Here is a 14,390-nt window from a genome sequence, read left to right as displayed (position 1 = left end):
ACTCCCGACACTGGAGGGCAGAAGGAGAAGGGGTGCAATCCGAGTTCAGCTCTGCGCCCCACCCCCACTGTGTCCCCACAGATGAGGACACACAGACAGAACAGGAGAAAAACCAAATGCACATTTATTAAGCTCAAGACAGGGACACCGAGGGGGCAGAGGTACGGATCTTCCGGGCGGAAACAAGGAGGTGCAGGGAAGCGGTACACGGGGTTCTGTGGGGGCTCGCGAGGGACCCCTGGACCCCAGGAGTGGAGGCCTGAGTCCCTGGGTCTGGGATACAGACGGGCTCTTTGCGGGGGTCGTCATTGCCAGGGTCTGGGGAGGGACGGCGGGGTGCAGCGGCTCCAGCCTTGGGGTGGGTGGGGCGGCCCATTCGGGGAGCGCTCCCCGGCGCACGGCTGGGGTCCCCACCGCCTCCACCGGGTCCTCAGGCTCCCGCGCTCAGGCAGGGACAGCAGTGGAGGTTCCCCAAGGCTGCTTTTACACGCCGCCACCGCCAGGGGCTGGAGGGGGAGGAGGGAGTGTCAGCGCCCTGAGGGTGGAAGCGGCGTCCCTCGCACAGCCCGCGGGCTCTCCATACCCAATCCTCCTAGAAGCCACACCCGGGAGCTGTCTGGCCTCCCCACCCTCGTGTCTGGTCCATAGGGGATACCTATTGGCTGCAGTCATGACTGCGTCATGGAGAGGAACACATCTGTGGGGGCTGGCGACCCCACTCCCAACCTGGGCTTTTCTGGGGCGGTCCCCTGCCAGAAAGAGAATCCCCATTCCCCTTCTGCACCCCCAACCTCCTACTACACCCTCACTTCTTTCCCATACCCTGTATCCCGAACATTTGGATATAACGGGATATATCCCCATTTCTCACCCCCTCAGGACTACCCTTCAACTGGGAGGGGTCAGAGTCCTGCCCCATTTGTGTTTTTAAATTTCATTAAAAGAACAGAAAACGAAAGAAATGAAATTCAACACCAAATTCCCTCAACTATTGAGTAACCCAAGACGCCTCCCCCCACCATTTTTTTGGTTATGAGAATTTATAAGAGGCAGAGAGATTCCCATCTCTGATTTTTTAAAGTCTCTGGAAAGGACGCGATTCCAGTAAAAACAGGTCAAGATATTTTTACATAATTAAAATGAACACCCCCAAGGAGTCAAAATCTTTCATCTACATGCTCACCAGCTCCTGCATCCTATATCCCTCTCCATCTTCCCACACACCTTCCAGCCACCTGCACCCACACTCCCCCTCTTTAGCCCTCCCCCATCCCTTCCTGCATCTTCGCCCCAACACCTCCATCCTCTGCACCCTTCATCCCTCTCCCGTGGGTCTCAGCTTTCTCCTCCATTCTAGCACTCCCTACATCCCATATGTTCTCTTTTTCAACATGAATCTTAAAATCTGTATTCTATACATCTCTCTTTTTGTCATTTTGATGTAATTATTCAGAAGCCAGCTTGCCTTCCTTCCCTCTCTTCCTTTTCTGTGGTTATTTCATCCTAGATCTGGCCGCAGAAGCATCAAGGCTGGAAAACATTCTGTCCCCGTCTTCCCTTGGGCTGGACTCTCTCTCCATCCTCACTGGCAGAAGTCCCTCTCCGGCTGAGGGCCCCTCTCTCCACAGCTTTCTCCTCTGGAAATCAGTTTGCCCTTATGGGCTTCTGCATTTGTTTCTGAGAATCTCTGTGGCCTCTTTAGCACATCCCCCTCTGTCTCTCCCTGGTTTAGTGTCTTTCCTCTGCCACACTTCCTCAGCTTCCTGTGGAATTGTCCCACCACCCTCTGTTGGTGGCCCCAGTTCTCTGTCCCAGTTGAGGATTCCCCTTTCCACTCCCACCCCGCATCCTCCCAGAACCACACACTTTCTCACTCTCACCTGAGGAGGGAAGTTCCGACTTACAGGATTTGCATGTTGGACTGTGGAGGCAAAGATGAGAGAGAAAAGAAGAAAGAGATTCATCAGGCATGGGCTTTGGGGGGAAATGCATGAAAGGCCCACAGGGCCCTTCTGCTAGGGAAGCACCCCAGGCCCAGGCCACCCCCACCTTTCCCCCTCTCCCCACTATGGCCAGACCTCTCAGACCTGGAGTCCGCCTTCCTGCACTTCACCTTCTTGCCTGTTGGGAGAGAGAGACAGAACAAGGACACAGGACATAGGACATAAGGACATGGGCACAAGCCAGCAGGGGGGTGGTAGGCACCCAGGGTATCCAGGAAGGGTCCACACTTACTGATGATAATGAGGATGCCCAGCAGGAACAATATGGTAGCCAGAGTCATGCCCACCGTCTGCACCGTGTTGTAGTCTGGGGAAGACGATGAGAGCCATCAAGGCCAGGCTGGCACCTCAGCCCCACCCGGAGCCGGGTCCTGGCTCTAGGCTGCCCAGCCAGGGGCCCAGAATCCAAGGGTGCTGCAGACCATGTCAGGGGCTAATGTGAGGATGGAGAGCGTGGGCTTGGGCACCAGTAGCTCCTTTTGAACTCTCTACCCTCTACCATCCTCTCCGGCCCTCTCCCTCTAGATTCTTCCACCCTCGCTGTGTTTATCACAATCTCCCTCTACTGTCTCCTCTTTGTTCTGGTCCTATCACCCATCAAGGCTATATGACACCAGCCTTCACTGTGGTCTTGCTGCCCTGCCCCTACCCCCACCCCCACAGCCACAAGGACTCCTCATCTCAGAACCCTCCCCAGACTTCCACTGCACTCCACCAAAAGCCAAAATGTCCTCTCCATGGCCCCCAAGACCCTGTGTGATCTTGTCCCTCTTCTTCCTCAGACCTTTCCCACTCCATTTCTTGTCAGTCCTCTGCTCCAGCTACACTGGCCTCCCTGATGTTCCTGGAGCACATCAGGCTTTGTCCTACCCCAGGGCCTTTGCACATACTGTTCCCTCTGCCTGAAAGCTCTTCCTCCAAATCTCCACATGGCTCCTTCCAACATCATCTTGGGCTTCATGCACATGTAAGTGAAACTTTCTCTGGCTGTCCTATTTAGAATTTTCCATACTCTCCATAACACTTTCTAATCTCATTTCTTCCTATGTGCCTCTTCATAAGAATTAATCTTATTTCCTATTCTTGCCTAAAAAGGTTCTTGTCTAATATATAACTTTCCTATTTATTTTCTTGAATATCTGTCTCCTTTCCATTGACTATAGGGCCAAGGAGGGCAGGAATTTTTTTTTTTTTTTTGAGGCAGGAGTCTCATTTTGTCATCCTCAGTAGAGAACCTGAAGGTTGCAGCGTCACAACTCATAGCAACCTCAAAGTCTTGGGCTCAAGCAGTTCTCTTGCCTCAGCCTCCAGAGTAGCTGGGACTATAGGCGCCCACCACAACTCCTGGCTATTTTTAGAGATGGGGGGTCTTTCTCTTGCTCAGGCTGATCTCGAACCCATGAGCTCAAGCAATCTACCTGCCTTGACCTCCCAGAGTACTAGGATTACAGGCGTGAGCCACCATGCCCGACCAAGAATTCTTGCCTGTCTTGCTGAACTACTTGGCAGGGGCTCAGTAATATTCGTTAAAATGTGAATTTATGGACCACCTACTCTTCCCACAATGGTTTGGGTCTCTGCCCTCAATGAGTTGACCTCCATATTGTGATGCCAGGGGCTCAAGGAGGGCCTCTCCTGGCAGAGCAGCCAATATTCGGTCTGAGCTTGCTATGTAAAGAGATAGGGAGAAGCAACAGCAAAGACCCTAAGATGGAAAAGAAATTGACACACAAGAGGAACAATATGGATGAGTGAAGGGTTGAGGGAGTGATAGGCGGGTATTTAGAGGGGAAACTGGGATCAGATCCACCAGACCTGGAGAAACTTCTCTGAGCTTCAATACCATGAAGATGACTTAATGGTACCATCCGGGTAAATCTTTCCCAGTCTTCATAAGCAGGAACTATTACTATGCCTTGTTTACAAGGGCCCAGAGAGGTAAAGTCAATTGCTCAAGGCCACACAGCTAATGAGTGGGTAAGGTGGGATTCAAATCCAGGCAGCCAGGCCTTTGAGTCATTGCTCTTAAGGCTTCCCCTTGTTTGCTTCTCTGATGACTCCAAGGTACCAGCCCAGAGCCCTGGTGAGGGCTGAAGGGGGCTCAGAGAGAGTGTGAGTCCACCCCTGCCCCAGCCCTCCATGAACCCAGCTGATGTGCACTATATCCCATGTGGCCCCATGGCCAGTGGCCAAAACCACATATCAAGTGACCATAGCTGAAGCCACTTCAGCAGTGACCTGTGGGGACCTGTGCCACCCCTCCATCCAGCCCCAAGGTAGCTCTATCCCCAAATTCAACACTCACCATAATAAAATGGGTCAGGTTCCTCAGGAGCTTTGAGGAGGCAGAGAGAGAGAGAGAAAGAGAAAATTCAACCATGGTTTTCTAAGCCTTTTTGAAGATACATATAGGGCCACCAAACCAATAGTTTCTTTGCAGAAATCAGATAAGGTGACTCTGGGTCCTGGAGATACAGCCTCGTGGCAGGACACAAGGCCTGAAGAGTGCAACATCAGCTGGATTCCGGCCCCTACCTACACTGTCAATCAGTCCTGTCTTATAGGCAGTGCACAACTTATCCAACTGTACCTGGCAGTCCTCGTCCTAGACCCCTGTGGAGGTCTGATGCAAGCATATTCTCTCATACACACACCCACACACACTTGGCATATGTTGTCAAGAGGTTAACAGACCCCAGTCCCACTGGTGGACCACTGAATGTATCAGCTTCCCCTGATTGCTCCCTAAAACTTCTCATCACCTCAGAGCTCCCTCAGGCAGGTGCTGTGGTCACTGCTCTCATCCAGTGGCCCTGCCAACAAATCCAGTACAGGGAAGCCATGCTGGTTCCTATCCTATTATCACTATATTTTTAAGATATCATTTTAAGATTCAAAATTCATTTTGTAATAGCATTTCCTGTGTGTGTATGTGTGTGTGTGTGCATGCATGCCCATAAAACTCTACCACATGAAACACACCCAAGTCTCACCGCAATTTCAGAAATGTTAATGTGTAGATAAAACGTGTACGTGTCTGTGGATCTACTTTTCCCAACTTCCCACCTTCCTGCCCTTAACCATATTTCCCTTCAGGAGAGCGCAGAACATCCATCCTCCTGACTAATTCCTCTGATGGTTACACTTGGCCTTCTCCAAAGCAGAATGCTATGGAGTGTCTGCAACTCAGGGAAGGGGTCTGGGGTGCCAGGGTAATGCAAGGTAATGCAAGGTATCATCCTTAATGTTTTTCTTCCTCCTTCCAAACTCAGGAAAGGATGGCTTCCTAAGCTTAAGTGGGATCATGTGACTAATTTTGGTCAAAGAATTGTGGGTGAAAATGTCACTGTCACTTCCAGTCTAGAGCATATAAGTGCCTGTGCAAGAGATCTCTTTTGGCTGGGTGAGGTGGCTCACGTCTATAATCCAAGCACTCTGGAAGGCCGAGGCAGGTGGATAGCTTGAGGTCAGGAGTTCAAGAACATCCTGAGCAAAAGTGAGATCATGTCACTACTGAAAATAGAAAAACTAGCCAGGTGTGGTGGTGGGCACCTGTAGTCCTAGCTGCTTGGGAGGCTGACATAGGAGAATCAATTGCTCAAGCCCAAGAATATGAGGTTGCTGTAAGCTATGACGCCATGGCACTTAACCCAGGGCAACAGAATGAGACTCATTCTCAAAAAAAAAAAAAAAGAAAGAAAGAAAGAAAAAGGAAAAGAAAGAAAATGAAATGAAAATGCTCCTCTCTAAAAAAAATTTTTTTTTAACAATTAAAAAAGTTTTTAAAGAAAGAGCTCTCTTTTGCCTCTGGTCTGGTGACCTAAATGTTCAAGATGGTGACTGCTTTTCTTTAGTAACCAGTCAACCTGTGATGGACATGTATGTAGCATAAGTGAGAAGTGAACCCTACTTATCATAAGCTATTGGACTTCTGGTACTGTTTGTTACTACAGAATATGCTGGGTAGCCTAAACTGACCAATAAGGTGGCCCTGAGGCCACCTTGATTAGCACTGATTCACACACTATGTAAGTTTGTGACATTACTTGGTTTTCCCTTTTATTTGTTTTCCCAGCCAACAATGGATAGCACAGCCCCACGCCCGGCAGCAATTTAAAAACATCAACACATTTATTCTTCACCGCAACTCTCTGATACAGGTGCTATCTTCACCCCCATTTCAGGAAAGGGGGACACTGGACTTAGAAAGGGACAGTCACTTGCTTAAGATTATTTCTGTTTGATTTTGATTTAAGGCAAAAAAAAAAAAAAGACTAACTTTCCATTTGTGGTGATGATACAAAATAAAGCTAATTAAGTTTTTAAAAAGCTAATCCCTTGGCTCGGCGCCTATAGCTCAACCGGCTAAGGTGCCAGCCACGTACACCTAAGGTGGCGGGTTCAAATCCCCAGCCCGGACCCACCAAAACAACAACGACGGCTGCAACCAAAAAATAGCTGGGCATTGTGGCGGGCGCCTGTGGTCCCAGCTACTTGGGAGGCAGAGGCAGGAGACTCGCTTGAGCCCAGGAGTTGGAGGTTGCTGTGAGCTGTAATGCCACGGCACTCTACCCAGGGGGACAGCTTGAGGCTCTGTCAAAAAAAAAAAAAAAAAAAAAAAAAAAGCTAATCCCTTGAAGGAAAAAAAGTGTTAAATGGTAGGGTAGGGAACATTTGAATAGGACCAAAATCATAAAAGTGAAACTCAAAAGCTTCAAAATAGGGAAAAATTGTAGAGTTACTCGTGCTCTGTCTCCAGATAGCAGATAAACTTGTTTGATTCATCTCTGCTGTTCATCCTGATACCTGGGAAAGGCTCTCCACTTTTCTGGAATGAATAACTGAATGGACACGAGGCAGAAATGAGATAACCCAACTGCTACAGCTTGGATGCAGCCTCTTGCCTCTTGGTTTTCCACACGCCCTCCCTCCCCCGAAGTTACCAGGAACCCACTGGGTGAGCACTTGTCCCAGATCCTCTTTGCTTCCCTCCTGGGTGCCCAGTGTTTCATGCAGAAGATCCTCTTCTGGTCCCTGCTGCCCCAGCAATCTGGGTCCTCAGGGTGAGGCTGGGCTAAGGGGTGGAGCCAGGAGGCAGGAAAAGGAATGTGCCTTACTCCTGGCCCGTAGCCAAGGAGAGATCAGGAAGGAGGTGGTTGCTGTGGCAACCGGGGTATCTTGAGAGGTGAAGAGAGGTGATGGGTCCAGGCACCCCGGGCTGGCTGAGGTCCTGTGTGAGGCTTGGGTTTCTAACTCTGTGCCCAAATTCAGCCCCCTCTCCTCCTTCTTCACCTCCTGTTGTCGCCCCTGCAGGACTGGCTTCTGGCCAAGCTTAGGGTCCATCTCAGGCTCAGGGACGCAGGCACAGTTGAACTAATGAACCCCTTTTCATTGGCCCTCCATTCTCCCTCCTGTTCTCTGGCAGAGGTGGGGAGAGAGCCTCACCTCCTTCCCCTCCACTCCCCAACAATTCATTAATTAGTTTCCTTAAGCAGCTTGCGACAACGTACAACATGCTTTTCCTCCCCCGGGATTTCCCAAGACCTGCGGTCCCCCTCTCATGCTGTGACTAGGAGAAGGGGGGGAGCAAAGCAGGGAGGGGGGGTAAGGAGTCTGCCCTTCCACCTCTGCCCGTCTGCTGCCATCGATCCTGCTAACCACCACCTCTGCGAAAAGAAGCCCTGGGCCCCGGCCAGGCCTGCTGCCTCAGCCCTGCCCCCTCTCCCTAGGGTGGCTTCCAGCCTCTGCAGCCCCCCCACCCCGCCCTGCTTTGGATTCTGCAGATATGGCTCAGTGCAGCAGCCCCTGGCTACTGGGAAAGGGGGAAGGGGAAGAGAGATAGAAGTGGGGTTGAGGTTCTCTTCGCTTCCAGGGGCTCCTCAACACCCCAGCCTATGCCCTGGCCCTGCCCCCAGTGCTGGAAACCCTGGCCACGCACCCCCCCCCCATTAAAGCATTTTATTCCTGCCCTGCTGCAGAAGCAGGTTCAGCCAAAAGGGCTGTTAGGGCACAAGAACGGGAGTGAGTGATTAAGTGGGTGCATAACTGGGTTAAGGGGTGTGAAATATAAATCTGTGTGTGGCTGCATGGGGGTGGGGAGGACACCTATGTGTATACCCAAGTGCACCTCCAGAACTGGAAAACATCACTGGATGTAGGCTGGGAAGGAGGGTCCTGCCACCCAGTGCCACCCATGAAGGTTCACTGCAGTGGTGTGGGCCCCACCCCAGGCTGCCCCCCTGCTATTCCTCTCTCCCTTCCTCTGTCTTTTTCTCTCTGCATCCTTCCCCATAATGGTCTTAATCCCTCTATCTCTGAGTCTCTCTCTGTCTCTGATTTTCTCTCTCTGCATCTCTGTCTCCTGCTCTCTGCCTCTCCCATCCACTCACTCTGAATCTCTCTGAGTCTTTCTGTTTTTCTGGGTCTTTGTGTCTCTGACTCTGAATCATCTGTGTCTCTTGGTCTTTCTCTATCTCTTTCACGGTCTCTCAATCTCTCTCTCTTGCCCTCCCCCCAACCAGCTCTCCTTGCCTGTCAGGGGTTTCAGGACACATCCACCATAGGAGACACCGCTGGAAAGAAAAGGGATAGGGACCCCCCCACACACTCCCTTGCCCACCGCAGAGACCCTGATATCTTCCAGAACCTCTGTGGCCGCAGACCCACCCGCTCCCACCATGGAAGCCCATCTCTCTCTATGCTACCATCGCTATGCTGGACCAGCCACCCGGTTGCCATAGCGACCTGTCCGAGCATCCTTTCTCCCGGGACTGCCACTCTCTAACCGCGGGTCCCACATAGGGAGGACACGGTCAGGCAGAGAGTGCCCATGAGACCCAGAGGAACCTCAGGGGTACTTCCTCCCAGGGAAGAGCTGAGATCACCTCTCCACTCCCCTCCCTTACCAATACTGGAATCGCCCCCACACCATCTCTCCTAAGATCTCAGATCCAGGAGCCCCCCTGCACCCCCTCCCCAGGTGACTCTAAGCTCTCAGATCCCGCAACCTCCCAGCACCGCCTCCCCAAGTGATGCTCACCCTTTGTGGGGGTCTGGGTCGGGGTCGCCATGCTGGACCAGAGCAGGGGGCTGCTGGATGCTGAGGCGGTTAAGGCGCGCTGCAGCAGCTGGAAGCAGGATGGACTGATGTGGGGGGGGAATGGGGGGAGCCCTGGTGTTGGGGGGGCCTGTAGCCAATGGGGGCTCGGGGAGCCCGCCCCCGTCCAGGCCACCCCCGCCCCCGCCCCCGCCCACTGCTGTCGTCCCCGCCCCTTCCCCAAGGGTGGGGGCGCCCCCTGCCGGGGCCAAGGGGCGCCCAAGCTTTCCCGCAGAGGGACCAACAGATCAACAAAGCGCTGTCAAGGGAGAAAAGCACGTTTTATTGGAAGTCTGGGCGGCGTGAGGAGTCTGTGCCGGCATAGCTGGGGAAGGAGGCGGTGGACTTGGCGGTGGGCGCGCAGGTGGTGGGTGGGAGGCGTCAGGTGCCAAGGGACTCCTGTGGGGTGAAAAGGGTGAGAGGCAAGGAGGGACCTCCAGCCCCCCTCCTCGCCGCCCTCCCTCCCTGGCACCCGGCCCCTCCTCCACTCTCGCCCCCTCCCCCCGCCTAGTCAGAGCTGCAGGACCTGGCAGAGTTCCAGCGCGCCAGGTGTTTCTACCGCCTGCGGCTGGACAGACCTGAGGGGCACACAAAGAGATCGGGTGTCAGAAGGGGCATCCTCCGCTCCCACGGAGGGAGGACCGCGGCGGGGCAACTCCCAGATCAAGCCCCTCCCTCAACGTGTCCGGGGCGGGCCAGGAAAGGAGTCCTTGGAACTAGCCTTCTTCCCCAAATACCCACAGTCTCCCCAAACTCACGGCGGATGGAGCTGCGGAAAGTTCCCTCCTCTTCATCAGGTTCCCCAGTCCTGGGAAGGCAGAGGCAGAGGGAATTGGGGATGGAAAAGGGGAGAGGCGGCCCTTCCAGGAAACACCCTATACAGGCCTCATTTCCCAGACCGGTGTGGGAGGAGCAGGCTCAGGGTCGGAAATGAGGAGCACCCAGGGACAGTTTAAATGCGCAGCAGGTGAACAGTGAGTACCTCCGCCGAGGTGGGGGATGGGACCTGAAGTTGGGGGGAGGGAGGATCAAAGGAATCTGGCAGGCTGCCACCAGATGACGGGGTGGGAAACCCAGAACTCCCATCTTCCAGTTGAGTGATCTTGGGCAAAGCGACTTTACCTCCCCGTGCCTCAGTTTCCTCAACTGTAAAATGGGGTTAATAACAGCACCTCCCTCACAGAGACCTAACACATGATGAAACAGTGTGTGACACGTGGTACACACTCAATAAATATTAGCTGTTACTTATAATATCTGTACTTCTTTAGCATGGCGAAGGTATCCATACACTGCTGTGCTTTTAAATTTTTATTTAAAGCTGAATCAAAGCGCCAGGAACAGGACTCCAAGCTAAACTGGGCCGCCAGTGTGAGGTGATCTCATTTCACCGCGGCCCTTTCTTTCCGGCACTTTGTGTTATCACGCTTTGTGATTTTCTATCTGTGGAGCTGTCAGAACCCACGGCCACCGCCCCCACTGGACTGGGAGCTCGGCCAGGGAGGGTGGGAGTTGTTTTCATCGCTTGGTCCCAAGGGACCATGGGACTGTGGGCCTTGGCACACAGTAGGTGCTTAATACAGATTCGCTGCAGGGGATCTGACCGAGGATGGGGTGGACTTCCCGCCTCACCCACCCCACCCTGCGCCCTTCTAGAGCTTAGTAGGCACCCAAGGCGGAGAAAGGCCTCTTACTTCTGCTGCTGGTTGAATTTGCACCGGCATCTTTTGCCTGTGGGCGAGGAGAGAAAGGCTGAGACTCCACCGGCTGGCGCTGCGGGGCGCTCTCGCTCCAGCACGCCTCGCGGGGGGCGTGGCTGGGCGTAGCCGGGGCGGGGCCGGGGGCCGGGTGGGGGCACTCACTGAGCACGATAAGGATGCCCAGGATGAAGAGGATCCCAGCGATGGTGAGGCCTCCGATGCGCAGGGAGCGGTAGTCTGCGGACGGCAGGAAGCAGGGTGAGGGTAGGGAGGAGAGGAGAGGGGTACAATGGGAGCAGAGGGGCAGGGAGGAGGAGGGAAGGAAGAAGATGAGGGGCAGCAGATATGAGAGGAGAAACCATACATACTCAGAGAAACCTAAAGGGGAGGAGGACCACAGGGAGGAGAAGGATGCCCAGGAAAGCGAGGAGAGAAGGGAGCTGGGCAGGGAGCAGGGGTGGAGTGTGGGGAGGAGAAGGGAGATGAGGAGGGGAGAAAAGACAGGAGCCCAGGGAGGATGGGCCCTGAGATACTGAGAGATCCCAGGGAAAGACAGAGAGAACCCATGAGGGCTCAACCAGAGAGACAGGGAGTGAGAGAAGGAGAGAAACAGACTAGACACAGTGAGAGACAGCAAGAGAGAGAAGGAGAATGACAGAGAATAAATGGTGAGGGGTGGAGAGAGAAAAAAGAGAGAGAGTGGGAGAAAGAGGGAAGAAATAGGGAAGGGCAGTCAGACCCAAACCCTCCCCAGACGCCCCTCACCATAGGTGAATGGGTCATGTTCCTTCTTTGGATTTTCTGGAAAGAGAGAGAAATCAGGGGTCAAATGCTTCCTGGGGCCCTGGGCAGGGAGGGGCATAAAACATTCTTCCAGGGCTCTGCTTTCCTGGGCTGAGTTTGGGGGCTGTCTAGGTATGCTGCCCACCCTCTGTGGATCCATCCTGCCCCAGAGGCACTTTCAGGGCGGGGGGTGGGGTGGGCAGGGGGCCCCTAACTGCCCCAGCTCTCTAACTGCAGGCTGTCTGATTCCATTGTCCAGTTGGGAAGACTTCATCCCACCCCCAACTTTGCCTGACATCTCCCCTCCCCTAAATCCCTGCCTGTGGCCAGACCCTTAAATCCCTGCCATGTGGAGCCCCTCAATTTCCTGGTACCCCAACTGACCCCAACAGTGTGGGTTGGGTTCCTTCATGAGGTCTCCCTACCCCTGTCATCCTTGGAGTTGAGGTGCATAGTGGGCTGCCTCCCCTAGACTCACCTGCATCAGCTGTGGCAAGAAGACCCACACAGAGAACCAAGATGTGGCCAAGGGACGCCATTATCCTGGGGAGACACGGAAGGTCAGGAAATGTGTCCCCTCCTTCTCCCCACCATTAAGTCCTGAACCCAAGGGAATAAGTCAGAGACAGTCCAGGAACTTAATCACAAAAGCACTAGTCAACTAGCTTGGTTGCCCAGAGAAACAAGGGTACCCCAAGCTTCATGAGGACATGGCGTCACCAAAACAATCTACAAAGTGGGGGAAGGGCAGGGGCACAGCAGGCCCAACTTCCTGAAACCTACCCTCACAGAGGAGAGCAGGGTGGCGCCTCACACCGGCAGAGAAGAGACAGACACTGAGGAAGACAGTGTGACACGCCCAAGTCCCACCTGCTTGTACACTGCAGCCCCAGCCTTGCTGTATCCCGTGAAATCCCAGCTCTCCTGCCCTCGGCTGCCCGCCTGCTCCAGGCCTGACCCTGGGTATAAATATCTCCCACTTCACCCTGGAGGAATTCGTCTCACTCAGGCCACCATGGCAACAGCCTGCCTTCCCCCACTCGGGGGTCAGGAACGGTCCTATGGGGCGAGGTCCGGCTGCCACATTGCCACAGGCTGCCCCTGTGGGAAAGGCCACCCCTTTTCCTCTCCGGGAAGCAATGAGAAAAGAGAAAACAATCCTTCCGCCCCACCAGACTCTGGGTGACATCTTTCACAACCTGACAACACCCGGCCAGTGGCATGGGGCCTAGGCTAGTTAGCCTGAGAGACAGAAGACAGATGCCAAGGCCGGGATGAGTACACACACACACACACACACACACACACCCCACAGGACTGGAATGGAAATGAGACAACACTTCTGGTGGGACTGGGCTGGGTGGGAAGGTGGACGCACCATCAAGCACACCGTTCTCCTCATCTGGGCCTCGGGTGCCCCCAAACAGTGATGCAACCAGATCTACACACGTGTGTGTCCAAACAGCACAGCCAGCCAGAGTGCACACACAGCAGCGGGGAAGGGAGGAGTCGCACCTACAGCCCACACCCCACCCCTGCGGAACCCCAGCGTCCCAACCACTCTCCCTCCCTCTTGGGTCAGGCCTGCCTGGGAAGCCACGGGCTGGCCACTCCTGCTCCCAAAATAGGCAGCCTGGCCAGGCCAGGGGTGAAGCCTGGAGGGGAGGGCTGGAGGGGGGTGCTCACCCCAGTCAGTCTGTCCCCTGCGGAAAGAAGGCCCCCAAATGTCCTGCTGTGCCCCGGGGGCTGAGCACTTTGGACCCCCTGGCCTAGAGCTAGATGCACCGCCCCCAGCAGGCTCCCCTCCCAGCCCCACCCCACCCTGGCCCTCCCCAACAGCAGCTGTAACTGGAGCCGGGGCTGGAGGGGGGCCAGGGGGCGGCCCCCAGCCCAGACCGCCCTGGCCCGCTGGGTTAACTCTCTCAGGGCAGATGGAGGAACAGCAGGCAACAGTGCAGGAAAGGCAGGGTACACGGCGGAGGACGGAATTTCAGACACAGTCTCACATACACACACATGTGCGCATTACTCCCTGGGAATCGGCCCAACTGGAGCCTGGGGTCACCCAGCCTGAGTGCTAGGAGCTCACTGACCCTCAATCCCAGTGTGCTGTAGGGGGTACCGTCTATTCCGGTCAGGTGGGTCCCTTGAGTGATGCATACCACACATACACAGAGAAACCCAAGGACTCAGAAACATGGGCACAAAAACAGATATGTGTATGTGCACACCCACACAGAGGCAGACACACACTGAGAATAACACACCCACAGAGAAACCTAAAGGTCTGGACGCACAGCCAGCACCTCGAATACTAGCCAGAAAACACTGAGACAAACTGTTGTGTATATACACACACACACACACACACATTCATTCAGATGGACGCCCACGTAGGCACATAGAAACACAGCCACACAACTGTCCACACAGTCACACAGATCCAGAAAACACACTCACAAATGGCCATACAGAAACACACCAACGCATACACACACACCACATAAATACATTCAACAATACACTCGCACTCTTATACAACCTCAAAAGTATAAAGGCCAACAAACTTGTGTACACACATTTCCATGGGCACCCAGAGAAGCAGACACGAGCAAAACAGTGTCAAGGACACTGCCATGCAACCAGCTGTCCTTACACAGAGCCACCAAGACAGAGGCACACATGTTCTCACCCACATGCACAGGCAGACAGGCACCCAGCTGGCCACCCTGTTACAGACAGGCTGACACGCTTGTGTGTTCAAACACTCCAAAATCATGGGCATGTGTTTAGCGCCAAATGTTTCTT

The 14,390-nt window shown here is 54.1% G+C and overlaps 2 protein-coding genes across 5 annotated transcripts; both read right to left on the bottom strand.

Annotated features, from left to right (window-relative positions):
• Positions 1-102: 102 nt before the first annotated feature.
• On the bottom strand, positions 103-9,151 carry FXYD7 (FXYD domain containing ion transport regulator 7). Its single transcript, XM_003796117.2, has 6 exons — positions 9,043-9,151; positions 4,309-4,338; positions 2,236-2,310; positions 2,079-2,121; positions 1,881-1,921; positions 103-506 (listed from the first exon to the last, which is right to left on the bottom strand). The coding sequence occupies exons 1-6, from the start codon at positions 9,071-9,073 to the stop codon at positions 484-486; spliced, it is 243 nt and encodes an 80-aa protein (XP_003796165.1). The 5' UTR covers positions 9,074-9,151; the 3' UTR covers positions 103-483.
• Positions 9,152-9,361: 210 nt separating this feature from the next.
• On the bottom strand, positions 9,362-13,375 carry FXYD1 (FXYD domain containing ion transport regulator 1). Of its 4 annotated transcripts, none has more exons than XM_003796110.3 (8): positions 13,269-13,375; positions 12,061-12,125; positions 11,565-11,600; positions 10,962-11,036; positions 10,794-10,830; positions 9,858-9,907; positions 9,626-9,677; positions 9,362-9,498 (listed from the first exon to the last, which is right to left on the bottom strand). In XM_003796110.3, exons 2-7 carry the CDS (start codon positions 12,119-12,121, stop codon positions 9,655-9,657), a joined length of 282 nt encoding a protein of 93 aa, XP_003796158.1. In that variant the 5' UTR covers positions 12,122-12,125; positions 13,269-13,375; the 3' UTR covers positions 9,362-9,498; positions 9,626-9,654. The 4 variants fall into 4 exon arrangements, with proteins under 4 accessions (XP_003796158.1, XP_012664642.1, XP_012664641.1 ...); XM_012809188.2 differs by lacking the exon at positions 13,269-13,375 and adding an exon at positions 12,961-13,046; XM_012809187.2 differs by lacking the exon at positions 13,269-13,375 and adding an exon at positions 12,366-12,651.
• Between the last annotated feature and the right edge of the window lie 1,015 nt (positions 13,376-14,390).

The sequence above is a fragment of the Otolemur garnettii genome, unplaced genomic scaffold (assembly GCF_000181295.1).
Source record: "Otolemur garnettii isolate 467f Iridium unplaced genomic scaffold, OtoGar3 scaffold00100, whole genome shotgun sequence".
Classification (NCBI taxonomy): domain Eukaryota; kingdom Metazoa; phylum Chordata; class Mammalia; order Primates; family Galagidae; genus Otolemur; species Otolemur garnettii.
The sequence above is the reverse complement of the archived record's forward strand: the minus strand, read 5'-3'. Positions and strand labels throughout refer to the sequence as shown.

Excerpts from the sequence above, each read along its gene's own strand:
- FXYD7 (XM_003796117.2), bottom strand. The coding sequence starts at position 9,073 with ATGGCGACCCCGACCCAGACCCCCACAAAGG. Across the intron at positions 4,339-9,042 it reads GACCCAGACCCCCACAAAGG|CTCCTGAGGAACCTGACCCA; the intron begins GTGAGCATCACT and ends GCCTCCTCAAAG. Across the intron at positions 507-1,880 it reads GTCGGAACTTCCCTCCTCAG|CCCCTGGCGGTGGCGGCGTG; the intron begins GTGAGAGTGAGA and ends CTCCCCCTCCAG.
- FXYD1 (XM_003796110.3), bottom strand. The coding sequence starts at position 12,121 with ATGGCGTCCCTTGGCCACATCTTGGTTCTCTGTGTGGGTCTTCTTGCC. Across the intron at positions 11,601-12,060 it reads TCTTGCCACAGCTGATGCAG|AAAATCCAAAGAAGGAACAT; the intron begins GTGAGTCTAGGG and ends CTCTCTTTCCAG. Across the intron at positions 11,037-11,564 it reads ACATGACCCATTCACCTATG|ACTACCGCTCCCTGCGCATC; the intron begins GTGAGGGGCGTC and ends TGCCGTCCGCAG.